Below are 20190 nucleotides of genomic sequence, written 5' to 3'. Positions count from 1 at the left end.
AAATGCTCTAGGTCGCTAGGAGTTGGAATGCACTCAATGGCAACAACAGTATCCCCCACCCACCCCCTGCTCAGGACTGTAATACCTAAGTACCAATAGCTGGTGCTTTGAACCAGCACAGGTTGATCAGCTCGTGACTTTGGAGTCCAGAGCCTGAAACCCAGATGCCGGCTTGACCATGTTCTCTGAGGCCTAGGGGAAGAATCCTTCCTTGCCTCTTCCTGCTTCTGGGGATTTCTGGAAATCCGTGGTGTTCTTAGATTGTAGGCGCATCACTCTAGTCTCAGCCTATGTCTACACTAACCTTCTTCCCTGTGAACCTGTCTTGTATTGTCTTCTCTTCTTACAAGAACACCTATCAAACTGGATTTAACACTCACCTTAAACCAGCATGAATACATCTTAATTAATTATACCTGAAAGGACGTTATTTCCAAATATGATCATTTTCACAGGTATGGGCAGTTAGGACTTCAGCATATCTTTTGAGGGGAGCACAATTCAACTCACAACAGTGTGCGTTATTGATTACCAATATATAACTGGAGCATCTTTTGAACCAATATTTTGCAAACAAATACAAAGCACATTCAATTTTTACTGCTTTTAAAAACATTAATAACAATTTTTAAAGTGAGAGTAAATGAATTTCAACACCAGTGAGTAAAATGCCAGACTATTTCAGTATTTATTTTGTAACATAATTTAATCTGTATAATTAGTGTTGTGGGCATATTACATGAAATGCTATGTATATAATTGTCAAAAAATAAATGCTGATCATCAGGTGTGCATATGTTATGTTACTTATTACTGTTACAATGTGAAACCATTATTTTAGAAGAAAGTTCCAGGGTGGTGTAAATGGCTTATACTCGACTATTAACCTTAACTTTGACAGCTCAAGTCCACTCAGTGGTGCCAAGGAATAAAGGCCTGACAATCTGCCCTGTAAAGAATACAGCCAAAAAGACCCTATGGAGCAGTTCTGTGCTGCAACGTGTGGGGTCACAATGAGTTAAAACCAACTAGATAAGAATCTAGAAGGTGAATCTTAAAATGCTTCGTTAAAGTATAAATAAATGTTCCATCTATAGTAAAATAAAAGATTATTTTTAGAATTATTTAAAGAAAGTATGCTCGCATATTACTTTATTCAGCACAAAATTTGGACCCTCTGAAAGAAACTTTTCTTAGCATATTTGTGTTTTTTTTATAAAAAATCTGATAGAATCTAATCCTTTTAGAAACAAACAATACCCATTGGGATGGTTATTATTAGATAAATGGAAAGTACTAAGTCTTGGTGAGGATAAGGAAAATTGGAACCTTCACTCATTGCTGGTGAGTATGTAGCTAAACACATTCTCTGGGGAAAAGTTTGATGGATCCTCAAAAAGTTACACAGAGAGTTACCATATGACCCAGGAATTCCATTCCAATCTATACACTCCAAAGAACTGAAAGACATTTAAATAGACATTTATACATTGAATAATTATTCAAAATAGCAACAAGCGAAAACATCCACCATCAATAGATAAAAGAATGCGGCATATCCATGCAATGGAATAGCATTCAGTTATGAGAAGAACTGAAGTTGTGGTACATGTAGGAGCAATATGCATTAACCTTGAGAACATTAGGCTTACCACAAAGGTCAACACATTCAAATAATATACTATCCCATTTTCATGAATTATCTAGAACAGCAAAATGCATGGAGGCCATTGTTTATTGGTGTTTGACAGAGGATGAGACCAGGAGAAAAATAGGTGAGTTTCTGTGTAGAGTGATGAAAAAATTTGCAAATCAATAATAATTATGGCGGTACACATGTTAATTAATTTCACCAAATTGTACACTTAAAATGATTATTTGTCAATTAAAATGATATTTTACCACAATAAAATGGAGAAAAACCCCACAAATTGATAATGACAAAGCATACAAACAAATAAATCAACTAACACTCCACACTCTTTTGATCAATTATTTAGTAAATAGAGGAGGAGGTAGACGACTTTGTGGAATGTCCAGAATTGAGGAAAACACCTTTGTTCATTGGGATTAAATTGACCACTTTTGCTGATTTCTCTGAAATTGAGACTCTATTACTACCTGACAACCCTCCAGGACTCTTGTAATGTTGATTTTGTTAAGTGATTTTAATACAGAAGCATGGATTAATATAGTTCTGTCTGCTGAAATATAAATCATCAGTGGTGCAAAACACACGCACATCAGACATGCACAAAAAAACCTCAAACATGCCAATTTCTTTTTTTTTTTTTCATGTATACACTTTTTCTTTGTTTGTTTGTTTGTTTGTTTTTTCTTTTTTAACATTTTATTAGGGGCTCATACAACTGTTATCCCAATCCATACACACATCAATTGTGTAAAGCGCATTTGTACATCGTTTCTCAAAACATTTTCTCTCCATCCAAACCCCCGACATCAGGTCCTCATTTTTCCCCTCCCTCCCCGCTCCCCCCTCCCGCATGAGCCCCTGATAGTTTATAAATGGGTATTTTGTCATATCTTGCCCTGTCCGACGTCTCCCTTCATCCACTTTTCGGTTGTCTGTCCCCCAGGGAGGAGGTCACACACAGTTCCATGTAATCGGTTCCCTCTTTCCTACCCATTCTCCCTTTACCCTCCCTGTTTTGCCACTCACACCACTGGTCCTATAGGGCTCATCCGCCCTGGATTCCCTGTATTTTCAGTTCCCATCTGTACCAGTGTACCTCCTCTGGTCTAGCCAGTCTTGCAAGATAGAATTCGAGTCATGGTAGTGGGAGCGGGGAGGAAACCTTTAGGAACTAGAGGAAGATTATATTTCTCATCATTGTTACATCGCACCCTGACTGGCTCCTCTCCTCCCCGAGACCCCTCTGCAAGGGGATCTCCAGTGGCCTACTAATGGGCTTTGGATCTCCACTCCGCACTCCCCCCATCATTCACTATGCAAACATGCCAATTTCTTGGGAGTTGCTTCCACTCCTAGCAGGTCTATGTGAAGTAGAATTGCTTTTATGGTTTTTAAGGCTATAAATTTTATTGGCTGCAAATTGCTATATCTTTTACCCTTGGAGTGCATGTGGTGGGTCTTAACAGTCAATCTTTATGTTAAGGAATCCTCTATCAAAGATGAACTCAATCAGACAAGGCCAGACAAAATATGAGACACCATTTTAATTGTTGAACCAAATGCTTAGTATAAAGGTTTAATTAATGCTAGTATGGTGAAATGCTCTACGAAAAGTTAAAATTGTTGTCAATGGAATTTTATAGTGAAGAACTATTATTTAGGATTGTGGTATACATTGACTTCTCACCTATTGAACATCTCATTCAAAATTCACATTTTTGACACAGTGAAAAATATACCGTCTGACTATCCTGTGGAATACTGATATGTTTTTGACAGTGAGAAGTGCCAGAATGTGCAGTAAGAGTAAGGCTGGTTGTGATGATTAAAGTTGTGTCAATTTGACTGGGTCATAATTCGCAGTGATTTGGCAATTATGTAAAGATGCCAACATTTCATGACCTGATGTTATCACCACCCATTATCAATTGTTTTTGAAACTTTAAACATTTGAATTCAGTAAAGATTCATAGAGCTGATCCTAGTTTTAAATCCAAGTATTCATTCACATTTTGTTTCAACTCATCCATTGTAGCCCCCTCATTGTACCATCGCTGAGGACAGTTCGTCCCTGTGCTTCCTGTGGCCTTTCCTCCCCTTCCCTGACCTCCTGAACTTTGCTTTTTGGTAAATGATGCTCTGTTAATCTTCCATGGTTGATTATTCTAATAGGGGTGAGTTCAGTCCAGATCTGAAAGGTAACTAATGGCCACAGTCTTGGGGGGGTCTTTTCAGTCTCCGACTATAAGCATGATCTCTTTTATGGCTTTGTTCCACATTTTTCTCCCACTTAACCCAGGACCTTCTACTGTGGTCCTTTTCAGAGCAATTGGTAGTGGTAGCCATGCATCATCTAGGTCTTCTGTTCTCAGGATTTCGGAGACTGATGTTTGTGCGGTCCAGTAATCCATGGATTAACTGTTTCCATTGTATCTTTTGATTCCCATCACTCTCTTTTCTTCTAAATGAGGAGAAAACAATAGTTGCACCTTTGATGTCTGTTCATGAGCTTTTAAGACCCCACTCACTACTCACTAAAATAGGAAGTAGAACACTGCCTTTGTCTTATTATGTAATGCCAATGGATTTTGGTTTCTCTTAAGACTATGGTTCTAGTCCCTCAGGCCCAGCAGCTTTAAGGTGTTTGTTATGTCTACGAAGTATTCATAACTTTGTCCCCTGTAGGTTCCATCACATTCATGGGATGTATTTTCAGCAAATATACATACACAAATACAAATATACTCTGTGAGACCTATATATATGTGTAGGCATATTCCATTTTCCCTTTTATATCCGTTCTTTTCCTTTCTTGTGCTCAGTAGGATCTGTGAGTGAATCTCTCTTCCAAAGAACATGAACATGAACAAAGAAACTTGTATCAATGAGTCGCTACTCATAGTTATCTTATTATTATGAGTCCTTATATTTTCCCAGCCTTGGGAAGACATGGACACTATGGTTCACAAAGAAAAGCACCCTTGCCTAGATATATATTTTTTTAATTTTAAAAAATTAAATCATTTTACTAGGACATAATTCAGACATACCTTTCAATTGTTCAGTCATATCAGGCAGTGTTGTAGAATTGCTACCACAAGATTTTCAAAACAATGAGGACCTAATGTCGGGGGTTTAAGTGGAGAGAAAATGTTTTGAGAATGATGTATAAATGCGCTTTACACAATTGATGTGTGTGTGGATTGCGATAACAGTTGTATGAGGCCCTAATAAAATGTTTTTAAAAAAAAGAACTATGGAATGTTATGATATCTGTAAGAGCCCCCAATAAAATGTATTATTATTTTAAATATAAAAAAAAATTTTCAAAACATTTTCTTCCTTCTTGTTCTCCTTGATATCAACTCCCCATTACACGCCCTCCCCATTACACGCCCCCAGGAACTCTTATTCGCCTTACTGTCTCTGTAGATTCACCGGACCTGAGTTTCATTACATCCTGTTTATGAGGGTCTGGTTTAGCTACTATTTTCAACTATTTCTGAATTTTTCATTGTAGGAACAGGTCCATTTTCCAATGAGTAGACTGTGAGTGAATCCTGACGGACGCAACAGAGTTGACTGGGATAGAGCTTGTAACACTCACTGCCATCGAGTCAGTACTGACACAGTGATCCTATAGGACAGGATAGAACTGCCCTGTAAGTTTCCCAGACTGTAATTGTCTACGGGAGTAGAAAGCCCCATCTTTCTCCTGAGGAGCTACTGGTGGTTTTGAGTTGCTGATGCTTCAGATCACAGCCCAGATAACTTATACGCAGTAACGTTTTCACTGGACAGGTCAATGATTTTTATCAAGTGCATGCAGCCATTATATCAATTCATATAAATGTGTGGCAGGATAGGATTGGACTCTATGGGGTCTTTATGCTTATGATCTGTTAGAAACAAATTACCAGATCTCTCTCCCAATGTGCACCTGGATGGGTTCAAACTACCAACCATTTGTTTATTAGCCAAGCATTGATGTACCACACGAGAATACCAAAAACCCAAGCCTGACTAACTCTGACCATTGGCATTCTCCAAGTCTGCAAGTGAGCAGCTTGAATGTTACTGGAGACAGTCACATGATTAGGCAGTTTAAAAAACATAGATTTATAGTGTAAATGTATGATGATAAATTAATCCCCACCAGCCCAAATGAGCTCTCAACATTGTAGTGAGTCTACTCTATTTTTCTTATTAGCCCTTTCTCCCACTCCCTGGGGTGGGAGATATTTATAATCTTTCTAAGCCTGGCACAGAAACTAGAAATCATATATTCGACCATATAAAATATTTTTAAAACTTCACTACAGAAAAATAATACACAAACAAAGTCGAAAGACTAGGAAAGCTACATGTATGATTGAAAAGGTTGATATCTAACATACAAACTGGTAAGCTCGAGATGCCAAACAATAGAAAATGGACAAAGGATAACAACAGACAAGTCCCAGAGGAGTCACAAGTGCCAAATCCAATTAAAGTGCCAATTTTAGAAGTTGCAATTAAAATAAAGTATCACTTACACTCATTAAATTAGCAAAGATTTAAGAAATTAATCCAATGTAAGTGTTGATGAGGTTGTGAGGAAAGTGAAAGTTTAATTTTTTCCTAGATCCATCTTTTGTGCATCTCTTTATTCCTTTGCTTCTAGCTTGATGATTGCTTTCTAGGGCTACTATTGCTGTCTAGGGACCTCCCTGTAATGAGCTTTTTACTTCTTTCACTTCTGTGTCCCCTAAGTTATGGCATGGATTCTAGACATTTGTTTTCCATAGATGTTAATCTTTAAGCACAGTTAGCTACTGTGGAGGAGCCCTGGTGGTGTAATGGGTTATGCATTGGGCTGCTAACCACCAGATCAGCAGTTAGAAACCACCATCCTCTCCTCGGGAGAAAGATGAGGCTTTCTACTCCCATAAAGAGTTACAGTCTTGGGACAGTGCAGGAATTGTGCCTGGTCTAATTCCTGCCCCACGGGGGGAGGGGGGGGAGCGAGGGGAGCACAACAGAGCAGCAAGGGGAGCAAAGCAACGAAGTCCCCGAGGAATCCTGAAGATAGACCTCAGATTCACAGTGCAGGGCTTGGCACCTCATCAGACTTGATCGGAAAACATACATAAGGGTCAGCAGACAGAGCTAGAACTATATATAGGCCCATTCTTCTTCTTCTCCTTTTTCATGTCTATATGATAGGCAAGAGAAACAATCCCAAGGAGAAAACAAGGGCCAACGGTTCTGGGAGGGACAGGGGAGAGGGAGAGGTGGGGGAAAGAGAGCGGGGAGCCAGCAAACCCAGGGACAAGGGAACAACAAGAGGTCTAAAATTGATGGTGAGGGGAATGTAGAACACCTGGTGGGGTTTGAGCAAGTGCAATGTAGCTGAGAGGAAACAATGAATGAAGGTCAAACATCATAGTGGGACAGGTAGAAAGTAAAAGTAAATAGAGGAAAGAACTAAGAGGCAAAAGATATTTTATGGAGGTGTAAATATAGGCATGTATATATGTAAATATATTAATATATAATGATAGGAATATAGGTCTATGTACATATATTTATATGTTAAGTATCAAGGTAGCAGATGGACATTGGGCCTCTCCTCAAGTCCTCCTTCAATGCAAGAACACTTTGTTCTAATAGCCTGGCTTTCTGTGATGCTCACCTTCTTGACAGATCACTGAAGTCAAAATGGGTTCATAAGCAAATGTAGTGAAGAAAACTGATGGTGCCCGGCTGTTAGATTTAGCGTCTGGGGCCTTAAAGGCTTGAAGTTAAACAAGTGGTCATCTAGTAGGGAAGCAAAAAAAGCCCACATGAAAGAAGCTCACCAGCCCATGTGATCACGAGGTGTCAATGGGATCAGGTATCAGGCATCAGAAGACTCAGAACAATCATATGGATGCGAACGAGGGGTGTCAGAATGGAGACCTAAAGCCCGTCTGCAGAAAATTGAACATCCCCTCAGAGAAGGGTCACAAGGAAGAGACAAACCAGCTAGGGTGTGGTACAGCACTGACAAAATACACAACATTCCTCTAGTTCTTTAAGGCTTGCTCCCCACCACTATAATGACCCCAGTTCTATCTTACAAATCTGGCTAGACCAGAGATGTACACTGGTACAGATAAGAGCTCTTGACACACAGAATCCAGGACAGATAAACCCCTCAGGAACAGTAATGGGAGTAGGGATACCATGTGGGTCGGAGGAAGGTGGGGGGAGGAGGGGGAGAAAAGGGAAACTGATCAAAATGATAGATGAATGACGCGTTTCTCAGGGGGATGAACAACAGAAACGGGTGAAGGGAGACAGTAAATGGTGTAAGATATGAAAATAATAATAATGTATCAAGGGGAGAAAGGGAAAAAGATTATATACCAAGGGCTCCAGTAGAAAGAAAATGTTTTGAAAGTTATGATGGACACATATGTACAAATGTGCTTGATACAATTGATGTATGGATTGTTATAAGGGCTGTAAGATCCCCCAATAAAGTGATTTTTAAAAAATAGTCCCAGCCTTGGAAACTCACAGGAGCAGTCGTAGCCTGTACTATATAGGGTCACTGCTGTGAGCTGGACTTCACTTGATGATAATTGGGTTTGGTTTGAGAGATAACATGGAACGCCAAAACATTGCAGTTAATATGTTTTTTCTTAATGTCACTGTGGTAAAATACATATAACAAAACATTTGATATTTCAAATATTTTTGCATATAAAATCCAGTCAGTGGCATTATTTATGTTCCCTGAATTGTGCAACCATAACTAATCTTTTTTGACTCCATCCCTTATTTGATATGGCAGACCCTCTAGTAGCCTTGTGAGAAAGGATGTATGGGAAACACCTGCATTTTTAAATATCTTAAAAAAAAACATTTTAAAATAGCTTGCATGTTTAAGTTGTCTTTATTCCTCATTCTTCAAGTACAGAAGTCAAGCCTGGAAATGCTTTTCCCCAGAATTTTAAAGGTTCTGGTCAAATGCCTTCTAGTCTCTACTATTGATTTTGAGAAGTTCGACAGCCATCTTTTCTTTAATTTTGCTTCATCCCGGAAGTTTTTTGTTGTTGTCACTTTCAATTTCGTGTTTGAATTTCATGTATAATGTGCTTTGGTGTGAACTGGTTTTCATCCAGTGAGCTTGTACAGTGCGTGTAGATATTCAGTCTGTAATCTGTAATGAAATTCAATCTAAGCTAATAAGGTGGCATGGTGCTGTGGTGATTAAAGAATCAGAGCGGGAGGATGGAGTTGTCAGGGAGGGGAAGGGATCGTGTCTTTCACTGCATGGCATTGTAATCCCAGTGTCCCTCAGGCAACTGAGGACACCCCCCACATCCAGTGGGACTTTTGTTCTCTCGGTGTTGCAGCTACCTAAAAATGTCTCTAGTTGAGTCCCTTTGCCAAGTTTGATTAAAGCGGGGATATTTGTCTATGAAAGAAGCAGACTTTATTCCACTCATTCAAATGGTGTTCCAGATTCCAGATTTCTATAACACATGAATGATAAATGTGTAAATCTTTTGTTTGTGCAGTGGTTAAAGTGCTCCGTCGATAAATGAAAGGTCAATGGTTGGAATCCACTAGCCATTCCAAGGGGGGAACGATGAAGCTGTCTGCCACTGTAAAGATTTACAGCCTTTGAAACCCTAGTGGTCAGTTTAGTCTCTCCTATAGGGTCCCTAAGCGTGGGAATCTGATTGGTGGCAACGGGTTGCACGTCTAGTTTTGGAGGCATCGTCAAACACAGCCTTTATTTATGTCCCAGAAAGAGATGACCTTATCTTGCCCAGGGAGGGCAAGCCAGGCCAGTGACTGAGCCAATCTGATTCCATTATGAAAGTCTTGCATGGCTATTTATATATCCTAACAGACTCAGAAAAACCAAACCATCACAGCCACCCCAAAAGATGTTCATGCTCATTTCCGTTGTGATATTCCTTATGCAACCTTGCATACGTTGCATAACTTCAATTTCAATAGCTTGATCGCTCACAAAACTCCATTTCCCTTGTCCCCAGGCACAAAGCTGGGCTATTTCTCAGTCTCCTTGGGAGGCATTCACTGCCTTCGAGTCGATTCCTGCTCGAGGCAACCCTACAAGACAGAGAGAACTGGCCCTGTGCCTTTGCTAGACGGCCACTCTTTACGGGAGTAGAAAACCTCATCTTTCTCCCAGTGTCTGGTGGGTCCCGATTGCTGACCTTGCGGTTTGTGGTCCAACTCCTAGCTCCCTGCAGCCGCCCCCTGGCTCCCCCAGCCTCTCTCTCAAGCTCTCACAGCCCCTCAGTCAGTGCTGACTCAGAGCGATCCCCGTTGGGTTTCTGAGACTGTAACTGTTTATGGGAGGAGAACGCCTAGTCTTTCTCCCGCGGAGCTGCTGGTGGTTTCATACTCCCACCAGGAGGATCGCAGCCCAATACAAAACCATCACACCTCCAGGGCTCAAGTGGAGCCCCAAACCTAAAATCACACTCACTGCTATTAAGTTTATTCCGACTCATAGGGGCCTCTGTTTTTGCTAGTGGAGTAGAGGCAGGCGGGATGTTTGACTTTTCCAGCCCTTGTCCCTAAACACACTCCTCGCAGCATTTCGCACTTTCTCCCTCTCTTTTCCATGTATCACGGCTGAATGTAGAAAATACGGTAGGAGAGACCAAGCCCACAGAAGGAAGTGGAGTGACTCATGGCCATCGAGTCAATGGAGTGGAACAGTTCCCTAGACCTTCTGGGTCTGTACAGCTTTACAGAAGCAGCCATCTTTCTCCCAAGGAACAGCTGGTGAATTTGAACCACTGGACTTGTGATTCACAGTCCAATGCTTAGCCCACTGCACCACCAGCAATCCTTTGGAGGAGGCACAGGGACTCTATAGGACAGGATAAATGGCCCCATGTTGGTTTCCTAGACTGTAACTCTTTACCGAGTACAAGCCTCCTCTTACTCTTGTGGAGTGGCTGGTGGTTTTGAACTGCCCGCCTTCTGGTTAGCAGCCCAATGTGTAACCACTACATCACCTAGGCTCCTTCTGGAGGCATCACTAATTGGAAGGAATTTGAATCTCAGGGTAATTGCATGAAACAGTGACACCTCCTCCCAGTTTACATTAGACTGCAAGGTGAGCAAGAAATACATCTTTTGTGATAAAGCTACTGAATTTTGTTTTGTTTTTTTACAACAATAAATTATCTAATGAGTTCTGACTAATAAATCATCTATTAAATCATGTGATTATGTCTTAGAAACAATAGATTCAATGTTTAGCTTTGTTTTCCTCTAGCTGTTCCTTAGAAACTGACCCATGTAATTATCATCCTGGAAACGAAACTAAAGTCCTTACAGGGAAAACACATCCGTGATTCTCAGCTCCCGAGATTGTGTGGTCCCACACTGAATCATGCTGGCCTGTTTTGCCCGTAGAACACTGTGGAAGAGACAGTGTGCGATGCGAAGGGTAAGCCATAAAAGATGCGATTTCCTCCTTGGTCTCTCCTAGATCCCTTGCTCTGGAGGAGCCAGCTTCCAGGTCTCGTGGACCCGAGGGCAGCCAAATATGGGGAGAAACAGAGACTGGCTACCAACAACCAGCATGGACCGACAGATGAGTGAACCCTGGAAGCAGATCTCCAGTCTCAGCCACGCCTTGACTGCAAGCAACCTCATGGGAGCCTTGAACCAGGAACACACGACCGTGTTGCTCTTAAATACGTGATCCACGAAAACCGTGGGAAAGAATAAATATTTATTGTTTTTGAAGACATGAAGTTTTGGAGTGATTTGTTCCTTCAAAAGACAACTAAAATATCCACAATAAGGCAGTTTGGGAAAATTTCTAGATTCTTAGCGACTCTCGCTCTTCAGTGGGTTGTTCTCGGAACAGCCTACACAAGAAATCCTTCTTATCACTGAGTCACAGAAGGTGGTATCAACGCAGTAGCTAAAAGGCTGTGGGGTGGGATCATTTGATAATGGCAGTTTTTAAGATGAAGGCGGAAAAATGTCTGCTGATGCCGATATCTTCTTGAAATCTTTAAGCAGGGTGGAAGACTCTGGAATAAAAAAGAAGTCAGGGTAATACTTTTGAATATGACTATTGCCACAAACATTCTAGAGTATCAACAGGACACCAGTGGACTACATATGAGAATGAAAAATGTCTGAACTACTGTAGTGCCTCTAAGTTTTAGTATAGTAATTATTATTATTATGTTGAATGAATAGGAAATCCACTTATGTCTTAGATGTATCCATTACTTTCTCCTGCTGACTTCCCATCAAAGGTTGCTGCATTTCAACATTTTCGGAAAATAGGCTAACTAGATAAAAAACCAAACCTTACTACGAATAGCAAAGAGATGGTAGCGAGAGAGTATGTATCAAAATGCTCGAGAAGAAATTCTGCAGAAGGATGCTTCCTTTTGCAATAGAATCTTTATCCTTTAAAGCAGTGGTCCTCACCCTTCCCAATGCGGTGACCCTTTAATACAGTTCCTCATCTGTGGTGACCCCCAACCATAAAATTATTTTCATTGCTACTTCATAACTGTAATTTTGCTACTGTTATGAATCATAACGTACATATCTGATATGCAAGATGTGTTTTCATTGTTACAAATTGAACATCATTAAACATAATTAAAGCATAGTGACTAATCACAAAACAACATGTAATTATATATTGTGAATAATCACAAAACAACATGTAATTATATATTGTGACTAATCACAAAACAACATGTAATTATATATTGTGAAATAATTATGTGCCTTCTGATGGTCTTCGGCAACCCCTGTGAAAAGTTCATTCGACCCCCAAACGGGTCGTGACCCACCGGTTGAGAACTGCTACTTTAAAGGAACTCACTAGAATTATGCAGTGGAGTTCCAGTGCATACAGCTGCATCCACAGAGGTGGGTATCTTGGCCAGTGAGCTTCTTCTCCAGGTGGGTAGTTAACAAAATTTCGCCAGCAGTAATCATACTCTAAGAAACACAAATCTTGGTTTAGCGAATAAGTACCATCCAACAAGAAGTTATTCAAAGAGCTCTAACTGAAAAAAAGAAGTCATATTTACAGTTTCCTGGCCTATTCACCAAGAAGCCCTGGCGGCACTCTCCCGGAAGCACTGGATTACTAACTGCAAGGCCAGCTGTTCAAATCCAGCAGCCTCTCTGTAGCAGATAGGGCTATCCACTCCTCCAAGGATTTATAGCCTTAAAAACCCTACACGGGTTGTTATGATGGGATTGACCCAATGGCAGTGGGTTTGGGGGGGTGGCTGAGTGGGTCACATGTTGGGCTGCTAATTGCAAGGTCAACAGTTTAACCCACCAGCCATGAAAGAAGAGGCTCCCTGGTCCCATACAGACTCACAGCCTCAGAAACCTCAAAGGGCCGTTCTATTATGTCCTATAGCAGTGGTTCTCAACCTTCCTAATGCCACGACCCTCATGTTATGGTGACCCCCCCCCAAGCATAAAATTATTTTCATGGCTACTTCATAACTACAGTTTTGCTACTGTTATGGATTGGGCGACTCCTGTGAAAGGGTTGTTTGACCCCCCAAAGGGGTCACGACCCACAGGTTGAGAACTGCTGTCCTAGAGAATTGCAATAACTAGGCATCAACTCGATGACAGTTGGGGGTGAGGGGCTGTGGGGTTGGTGGTGGGGGCCTATTCATTGCTGGAGATGAGCTAGGCTTCCGCAGACTCCCGGAAAAAAGCCAAGAAATGTATTTTAAAGGAGCTTGATGGTGCAGTGGCTCAGTGCTCGGCCGCTAGCCACAAGACCAGCAGTTAGAGTCCGTCAGTTGCTTAAAGATGGCAGAGGGGCTACAGTGACAAGAGTAGAAACAGGAATCTTGTATTTGGCACTTTCTTTGTCGTGAATTACAGACCAGATCCTTGCTCACATTATTTTGGAATTAATATTTTATTCTGAGACTTTGACTGTGAGATCACCAATCTCCTGACCTAGAAACCAACGCTACCAACCTTCCCCAAATGCTTCAGAATCTCTGTCTGCTGTTTGTACCTGGGACACTCATAATCTGGATCGTGACGCCACAAGTGACGACGAGGTCCCTAAGGCCTTGCCGGTTACACTGATCCGTGTGTTGGAAAAGTCGTGCTACATAAATAACAAGAGTGACATTGGGGTGTTGCCTCAAAAACTCTCCAATGGCCTTGCAGCATGCCCAGCAGGGACTCCAAGACATGAACCAGGTGATGGAGCAGCTGACAGAGGGGCAAAGGTTTCTCTCGGAGGTAAATTTTTCTATAAAGTTGACTTCGGCGTGCTTGGTGGTGTTCTGGCCTGAGCTTCGCCAACTCCTGTGGCTCGCGCCCCACTTGACTTCGTAGAGGAGGCAGGTCTCTTTACGGAGTTCCCTGGGGTCGAAGAAGACTTCAAATTCCCAGGGATTGATTCTTCTCCTGAAATATAAAAAGCAGCCCCATGGTGTCATGCAATCTCCAGAGGCCCTTAGGCATCATTGCAGGCACGCTTCTTCTAGACCAGCGGTTCTCAACCTGCGGGTCGCGACCCCTTAGGGTGTTGAACCACCTTTTCACAGGGGTTGCCCGATTTATAACAGTAGCAAAATGACAGTGATGAAGTGGCAACGAAAATAATTTTATGGTTGGGGGGTCACCACCACATGAGGAACTATATTAAAGGATCTTGGCATGACATAGGTTGAGAACCACGGTTCTAGGCTATTCTGTCTACATAATCACATTCCGGGAAACATTTTTTTCCCTTAAATAATATTTTTATTGGCAAATCTGACTCATTCCATAATGTCCCTTCCCTTCCCATATAGTTCTGTTGTTTGATTCCAATTAGTGCTATCAACTCCCCGCCCTCTCCTTTCTCACCTCCCCTATCCCTATCCCCACCCCTTCTTACTTCACTACCTCCGGGAACCCATACTCCTGTCAATGTCTCTGAGGGGTCACCTGTCTTAACTACCATGTATCAAGTGACCTTAAATGCACAAATGAACATAAGTAAGTCTAACGTGACCAATAAGGTATATCACGTATGGACCACCATAATCAGGGGAAGGAATCTTAAAGCACTAGAGGATCGTTACGCAGTTCATCAGTGCCACACTGCAGCCTGGACTTATCCTCAGTGCTGTGAGGCCCAACTAAGGGACTGTCCAGTTGTCTTGCTGGTGGACTTTGGGTCTCCACTACATCCAGTCCCTTTCATATCAATTTGGATGTGTTTTTTTGACTTGTCATATTTCTTCCCATTGACATTCCTGATCACACAGGCTGTTGTGCTTCTTCCATGTGGGCTCTGTTACTTTTTGTTTCTATTCTATGTCTCAAAGCTACCTGGAGAGGTCCATCTGAATTATCAGAGTTTCTCTCACAAACGTAATGAAAAGATTTATTCCCAAGTCATTTTGGTCACCTCTTTATATACACCATTGCTTTTAGTCTAGAAGTGTGTTATTATTGTGTCTCCATGTCTTTTTTCAAGGGTTCTCATTCCATTCTAATTTTTATACTGCACATTTAGAAGGACCATGCCCTAATTATTTTTCTTAAAAAGATTATTAACTTTTATTGAAAATATACACAGTAGAAATATCTTGATTCAATAATGTCTAGAGGTACAATTCAGTGATATTGACTACGTGGTTCTAATTATAAACCATTCTCATCCTCCTTTTTCAAATTGTTCCTCCACCATCAGCATAAACTCACTGTCCTCTAGCTTCCTGTTGAAACTTACAAATTGCTATGGCCATTTTGATCCCATCTAGGTAATTCTTTAAAAGAACATCAGTCCTAATAAATAAATAATCACAAATTCTTTTTTTTTTTTAAATAATCACAAATTCTTAATCTTTATTACTTCCCAATGAACTCTAACCAGATTTTCTCAGGTATTGAAACCCCAGATTATCAACAAAAAATCTACTGTCACATCTCAGAAGCGAGTGACTTAGAATCCCGTTTAGTAATCCCTGACAAGAAAGAGACTCATTGTTCTTGATGACATTTTTAGATTGAACACTCTCCATGTTTCAAATCTGTGGCTTGGGGATCCTGCTGAGGAATCCTCTTTGTGGTAGGGTTGAGGCAGAAACTAATTGCACACAAATGGTTCCTACTTGTCCCTAAACCATCACCTTTACTTCTGACATAGGCCAATCCTTCCACTCACCACGAGACAGTATGTCTATTCTTCAGCAATAGCCTCCTTGTTAATAATAACGTCAGGAAAAGGAATAGATAATAGTAACAGATGAGTTCCTTAGACATTTCATTCATGACTATGGAACGTGTGCTTTAAAGAGAGAAGACCAGTCATAGGACAATTCCATTGAAGCAAGCTGGCAGAGAATAGATGTAAATGGAAATCAAAAGGCATAACAGAAAAGATAAAGGAAGCGTCAATCACCAGAAAATGTGTTATCCACTTTATCGTGCTATTTCTTTTATTGTGGTGATCTGGTATCAAACCGTCAAGCCTCACAGGTTAGTCTGTGTTAGGAAAGGTGGGGAAAGCTAACAAAATATAATACTCTACTTGAGAGTGTTTGTAATCCAGCTTCTCAATAAACCCAAGTGTTATACTCACACCAAAAAAAGAAAGAGGAAGCATTAATCATAGAGAATAAGGTTGAAATGGCAAAAGGAAATTGAAGGAGCCCGGCAAGTGAGAGAACAATAGAGTGAACGCTGCAGTCTTGTGGGGTAAGTCATCCCGTATTCTTGGCGGAATTCAACAGGTACTATGATAGGATCCTTCTTACCTCAGGGTGGCATCTCCAGTTGAAGGACCTGTTGATCAAGAGATAATTATGTGAATAATACTCAAATATAATTGAGCTGCTAACAGAAAAAATGCTCTATTCTTCCAAGCCTGAAACCCAAAACAGAAAACGGAGTTCAATTTGCTCTTAGATGAATTGGATTGGACAGTCTAACTGCACCAGAGAAAACCTAGACCTTTTGAAGGTCCTGCTAAAATGTCCCTTTGAAACACATTGGCCTGGAGGGAGGGAAGAAAGAACGAAGCAGCCAGCACCGCTCTTAGGAAAAGAGCACAGCATAGCATTAGCACCGATTAGAACGGAGACGGGAGAAGTAAGTGTCGCTCTGTCTGTGACCCAGTCACCTGGGTCCTCACTACACAGGGCTCAGCTCATTTTGCTTTCATCTTCAGTCAAAAGACTCCCTGGAATAGTCAAGAGCCTCTCTTGTGTCCAGCAGTTTTTGTCAACACAAGGGCATAAGACCAAGGCCAGCCGAGAAGAGCACATACTTGTTACCGTCGTTCATTGATGTCAGATCTGTTCTCCCTCACAGTAACACCGGTGTGCGCTGGGTAAGATCTTTCGGAAGCAGATCACCTGTCTTCCCAGGCACCGAACGGGTTTGTACCCCAATCTCTCGGCTACCAGTTGAGTGTGTAACTATTGGTATCACACAGGAACCCCTGAAAGAATACTGGTGATCAGCAACAAAAGTCACCCATGGAACTTGGCAAACTACAGTCTAACGGAGGAGTGGGTGTGGGGAATCACATGGTTACCCTCGCCACAAATACTCATGAAGAGCCTACTAAGCACTAGATGCTCTTCTAATTATTGGAAGTAGAGTGGTGGGTTACAACAAACCCCAGCCTCCATGGAGGAGCTTTTCTAATGGTGGGGAGAGAATACATAAGTAAATACATGTATATTATAAAGTCAGTAGGAACTTGATTAAGAGAAATATTAGGAGGATAAAAAATAACACGAAACCATACTGGATAGGATCGTCAGGAAAGGCCTCTTTGATGAAGGGTATTTAAGCAGAGACCTGATTGCAAAGCGAAGGAACAAGACATAACTGTAGGAGGTGAGCTTGGTCGTACAGGGCCTTATGGGTTCATTCTAAGTGTAATGGGAAGCCACTGGAGAGCTTGGAATCATTCAAGTGAAAGTATCAAGTTTTAGAGCCCCATGCCTCTGACCAGACCAAGGTCAGAATACTTGTTAGCTGTCATCAGGCAGGGCCCTTAGAGTGACACCATGCACAATGGGATGGAAGACTGCCTAGTCTTGCACCATTCCCATGCGTGGTTGTGGCTGAAACCATTATGATTTATAGAGTTTGCACTGGCTGATTTTCAGGAGTAGACTACCAGCCTTTTCTTCCTAGTCACGCTTAGTCTAAAAGTTCGGTGGATAACGGTTCAGCAATCACAGCAACATACAATCCTAAACCAACAGACAGTGGAGGTGGTTAAAGCCCACCAGCCACTCTGTAGGGAAAGATGTGGCAATCTGCTTCTACAAAGATTCACAGAGCAGATGGAAACCATGTAGGACAGTTTGACTCTGTCCTATAGGGTTAGTGTGTGAGTCTGGGTACTTTAGAGAAACAAATCCACAGTAACTCGTGTATAAGATAGAGTTTTATATAAATGGTAAGCGCACATCAAGAAAACATCCCAACCTAGTGCTGCTCAAGCCCACAAGTCCAACATTAACCCATATGTCCGACACCAATCCAAAGTCCTCCTCCATCTCACAAAACACACATTATGATGCCAATTGCAGGAGGAAAGCCGAATCAGTGAACATGTAAGCATCTCAGCGCTGGCAGGGGTCTCCACACAGCTGCTCCTGTACTCAGGGCTGCATCGGAGTAGGTCCATGTGGCTTCTCCTTGGGGATGTCTTGCAGGAAGTGAACCTTGCCAGCTGAAGCAGGGAACTGGCTAAGGCAGCTGCACCCTGGTCCAACCATCACAAAGCAAGAGACCCGAGAACTCAAAAGGCGAGGCTCACCGAGCCATTTTTCTCTCCACCCTTCAATTAACTCCACGTGCGTTTATTGGCCAGGTTGGCACAATAAACTAACTACCTAAATTAGTATGAGTCAAAATTGACTGAATGACAAAGATATGTGTGTTGTGTGTGTATTGAGCGTGTCTGTATGTGTGTGTTGTCTATGTGTGTTATTTTGAATTTGAAGTTTATCTGGGGAGGCAGTAGACTGGACCCCTAAGTCAAAGGGCTCAATTACTAGCACCAATCCCTCTTTTCTAAGAAAGGCGAGACCCATTAATTTCAAGGCTGAGATCATAAGGCTCCTTCCTACTATGTCATACTTTCTGTTGTGGATTGAATTGTGTCCCCAAAATATGTTTCAGAAATCCTATCCCTATAATTATGGTTTTAATCCCATTTAGGAGTGAGGTTTCTTTGTTATGGTAAGAGACAATTTAAAACCCTAAATGCAAAGAACAGATTAGAACAGAAGCAACGTTTGGGGAAATAAAACCTATAGCACATGGAGTTATCCCAGGAGCCAAGAAACAGAAGCTGACGAGACAAGAAACTGTCCTTAGAGCCAACAGAGACAGAAGCTTTCCCCTAGCACTGGTGCCCTGAACTCAAGATTTCTAGCCTCCTAAACTGTGAGAAAAAGATTTGCTTGTTAAAACCACCTTCTTGTCCTATCTTTTTTGTTATAGATACCTTCTATAAGACACCTCCTCAGTGGCTAACAAGAGATACAAAAGGCATGTCTACTTCTGAGAGGCACCAGGATTGGCAGACGGCTTACTATCAACCTGTGCTTTGTAGAAGACATAGCCCGGCTTGCTAAAACAGAGCTTGAAGCACTTGCTGATGAAGAGCAGGGATGCAACCTTTAGTGCAGATTACAACTCAGTGTAAAGAAGACCAAAATCCTCGCAACTGGATCAGTAGGTGTAGCAGTTACATAATCTCCTGACAACTTGTGAAGGGGTGGAGTCTAGCCTGTCAGTCAGGTCATAGCCAAATAAGCCTCTATATGGGCATGGCCTTCTCCTGAGGATTCTGGGAACTTCCGTCTTCCTCCCTGGAGGCAGGACATACATCCTCTCTCTGTTTTGTCTCCCTGTGACACATTCCTGTTGACAAGCCACATGGAGCTACACTGATAGAGCCAGAGCCCTAGAGCTTGAGGAGCCATGTGGAGACCCAGGCCAGCACTGAGATGCTTCCACCACCACTGGATCCACAAGACCTTTCACCCACTGGCCTGTGATCTTCCTGCATTTGGTGTCATTGCATGTGTTGGTGAGTCTGAAGAGGAATTTACAGACTGTTATCAGACATATGGGCTAATATTGGACTTAAGGACTTTATCTGGACTGGGCTGGGATGTTTTCTCAATATACAATTGCTTTTATATAAAGCTCTTTCTTATACACATATGAGTATCTATGAATTTATTTCTCTAGTCAACCCAGACTAACAGAGTAGGTAACATCATGATTACCAGAGAAAAGATTGAAATTGTCAAAGATTTTAGCTTGCTTGGATCCAAAAATCAATGTTTATGGAAGCTATAGTCATGAGATTGAACAATGCATTGTATTGTGTAAACCAGCTACATAAGTATGAAAGAACAAGTGTGCTATTCAGGGTACTTTAGGGAAACAAATCCACAGAAACTCATGTATAAGAGTTTTATATAAAGGTTAAGTGCGCATCAAGAAAACATCCCAACCCA

General features: G+C 41.6%; 1 protein-coding gene across 1 annotated transcript in view; it reads right to left on the bottom strand.

The window, feature by feature from the left end:
* Positions 1 to 11571: 11571 nt before the first annotated feature.
* APOBEC1 (apolipoprotein B mRNA editing enzyme catalytic subunit 1) overlaps positions 11572 to 20190 on the bottom strand; it is an 11988-nt gene continuing 3369 nt past the window's right edge. Inside the window, 4 exon segments of the mRNA XM_045290523.1 lie at positions 11572 to 11718; positions 12534 to 12652; positions 13707 to 14107; positions 16450 to 16559. Of these exon segments, the coding sequence (XP_045146458.1) occupies positions 11572 to 11718; positions 12534 to 12652; positions 13707 to 14107; positions 16450 to 16559 (777 nt within the window).

Source organism: Echinops telfairi, unplaced genomic scaffold (assembly GCF_000313985.2).
Source record: "Echinops telfairi isolate 266 unplaced genomic scaffold, ASM31398v2 ScPeMD7_40;HRSCAF=151, whole genome shotgun sequence".
NCBI classification, from domain to species: Eukaryota; Metazoa; Chordata; class Mammalia; order Afrosoricida; family Tenrecidae; genus Echinops; species Echinops telfairi.
Note: the sequence above shows the minus strand (reverse complement) of the source record. Positions and strands in the feature narration are given on the sequence as shown.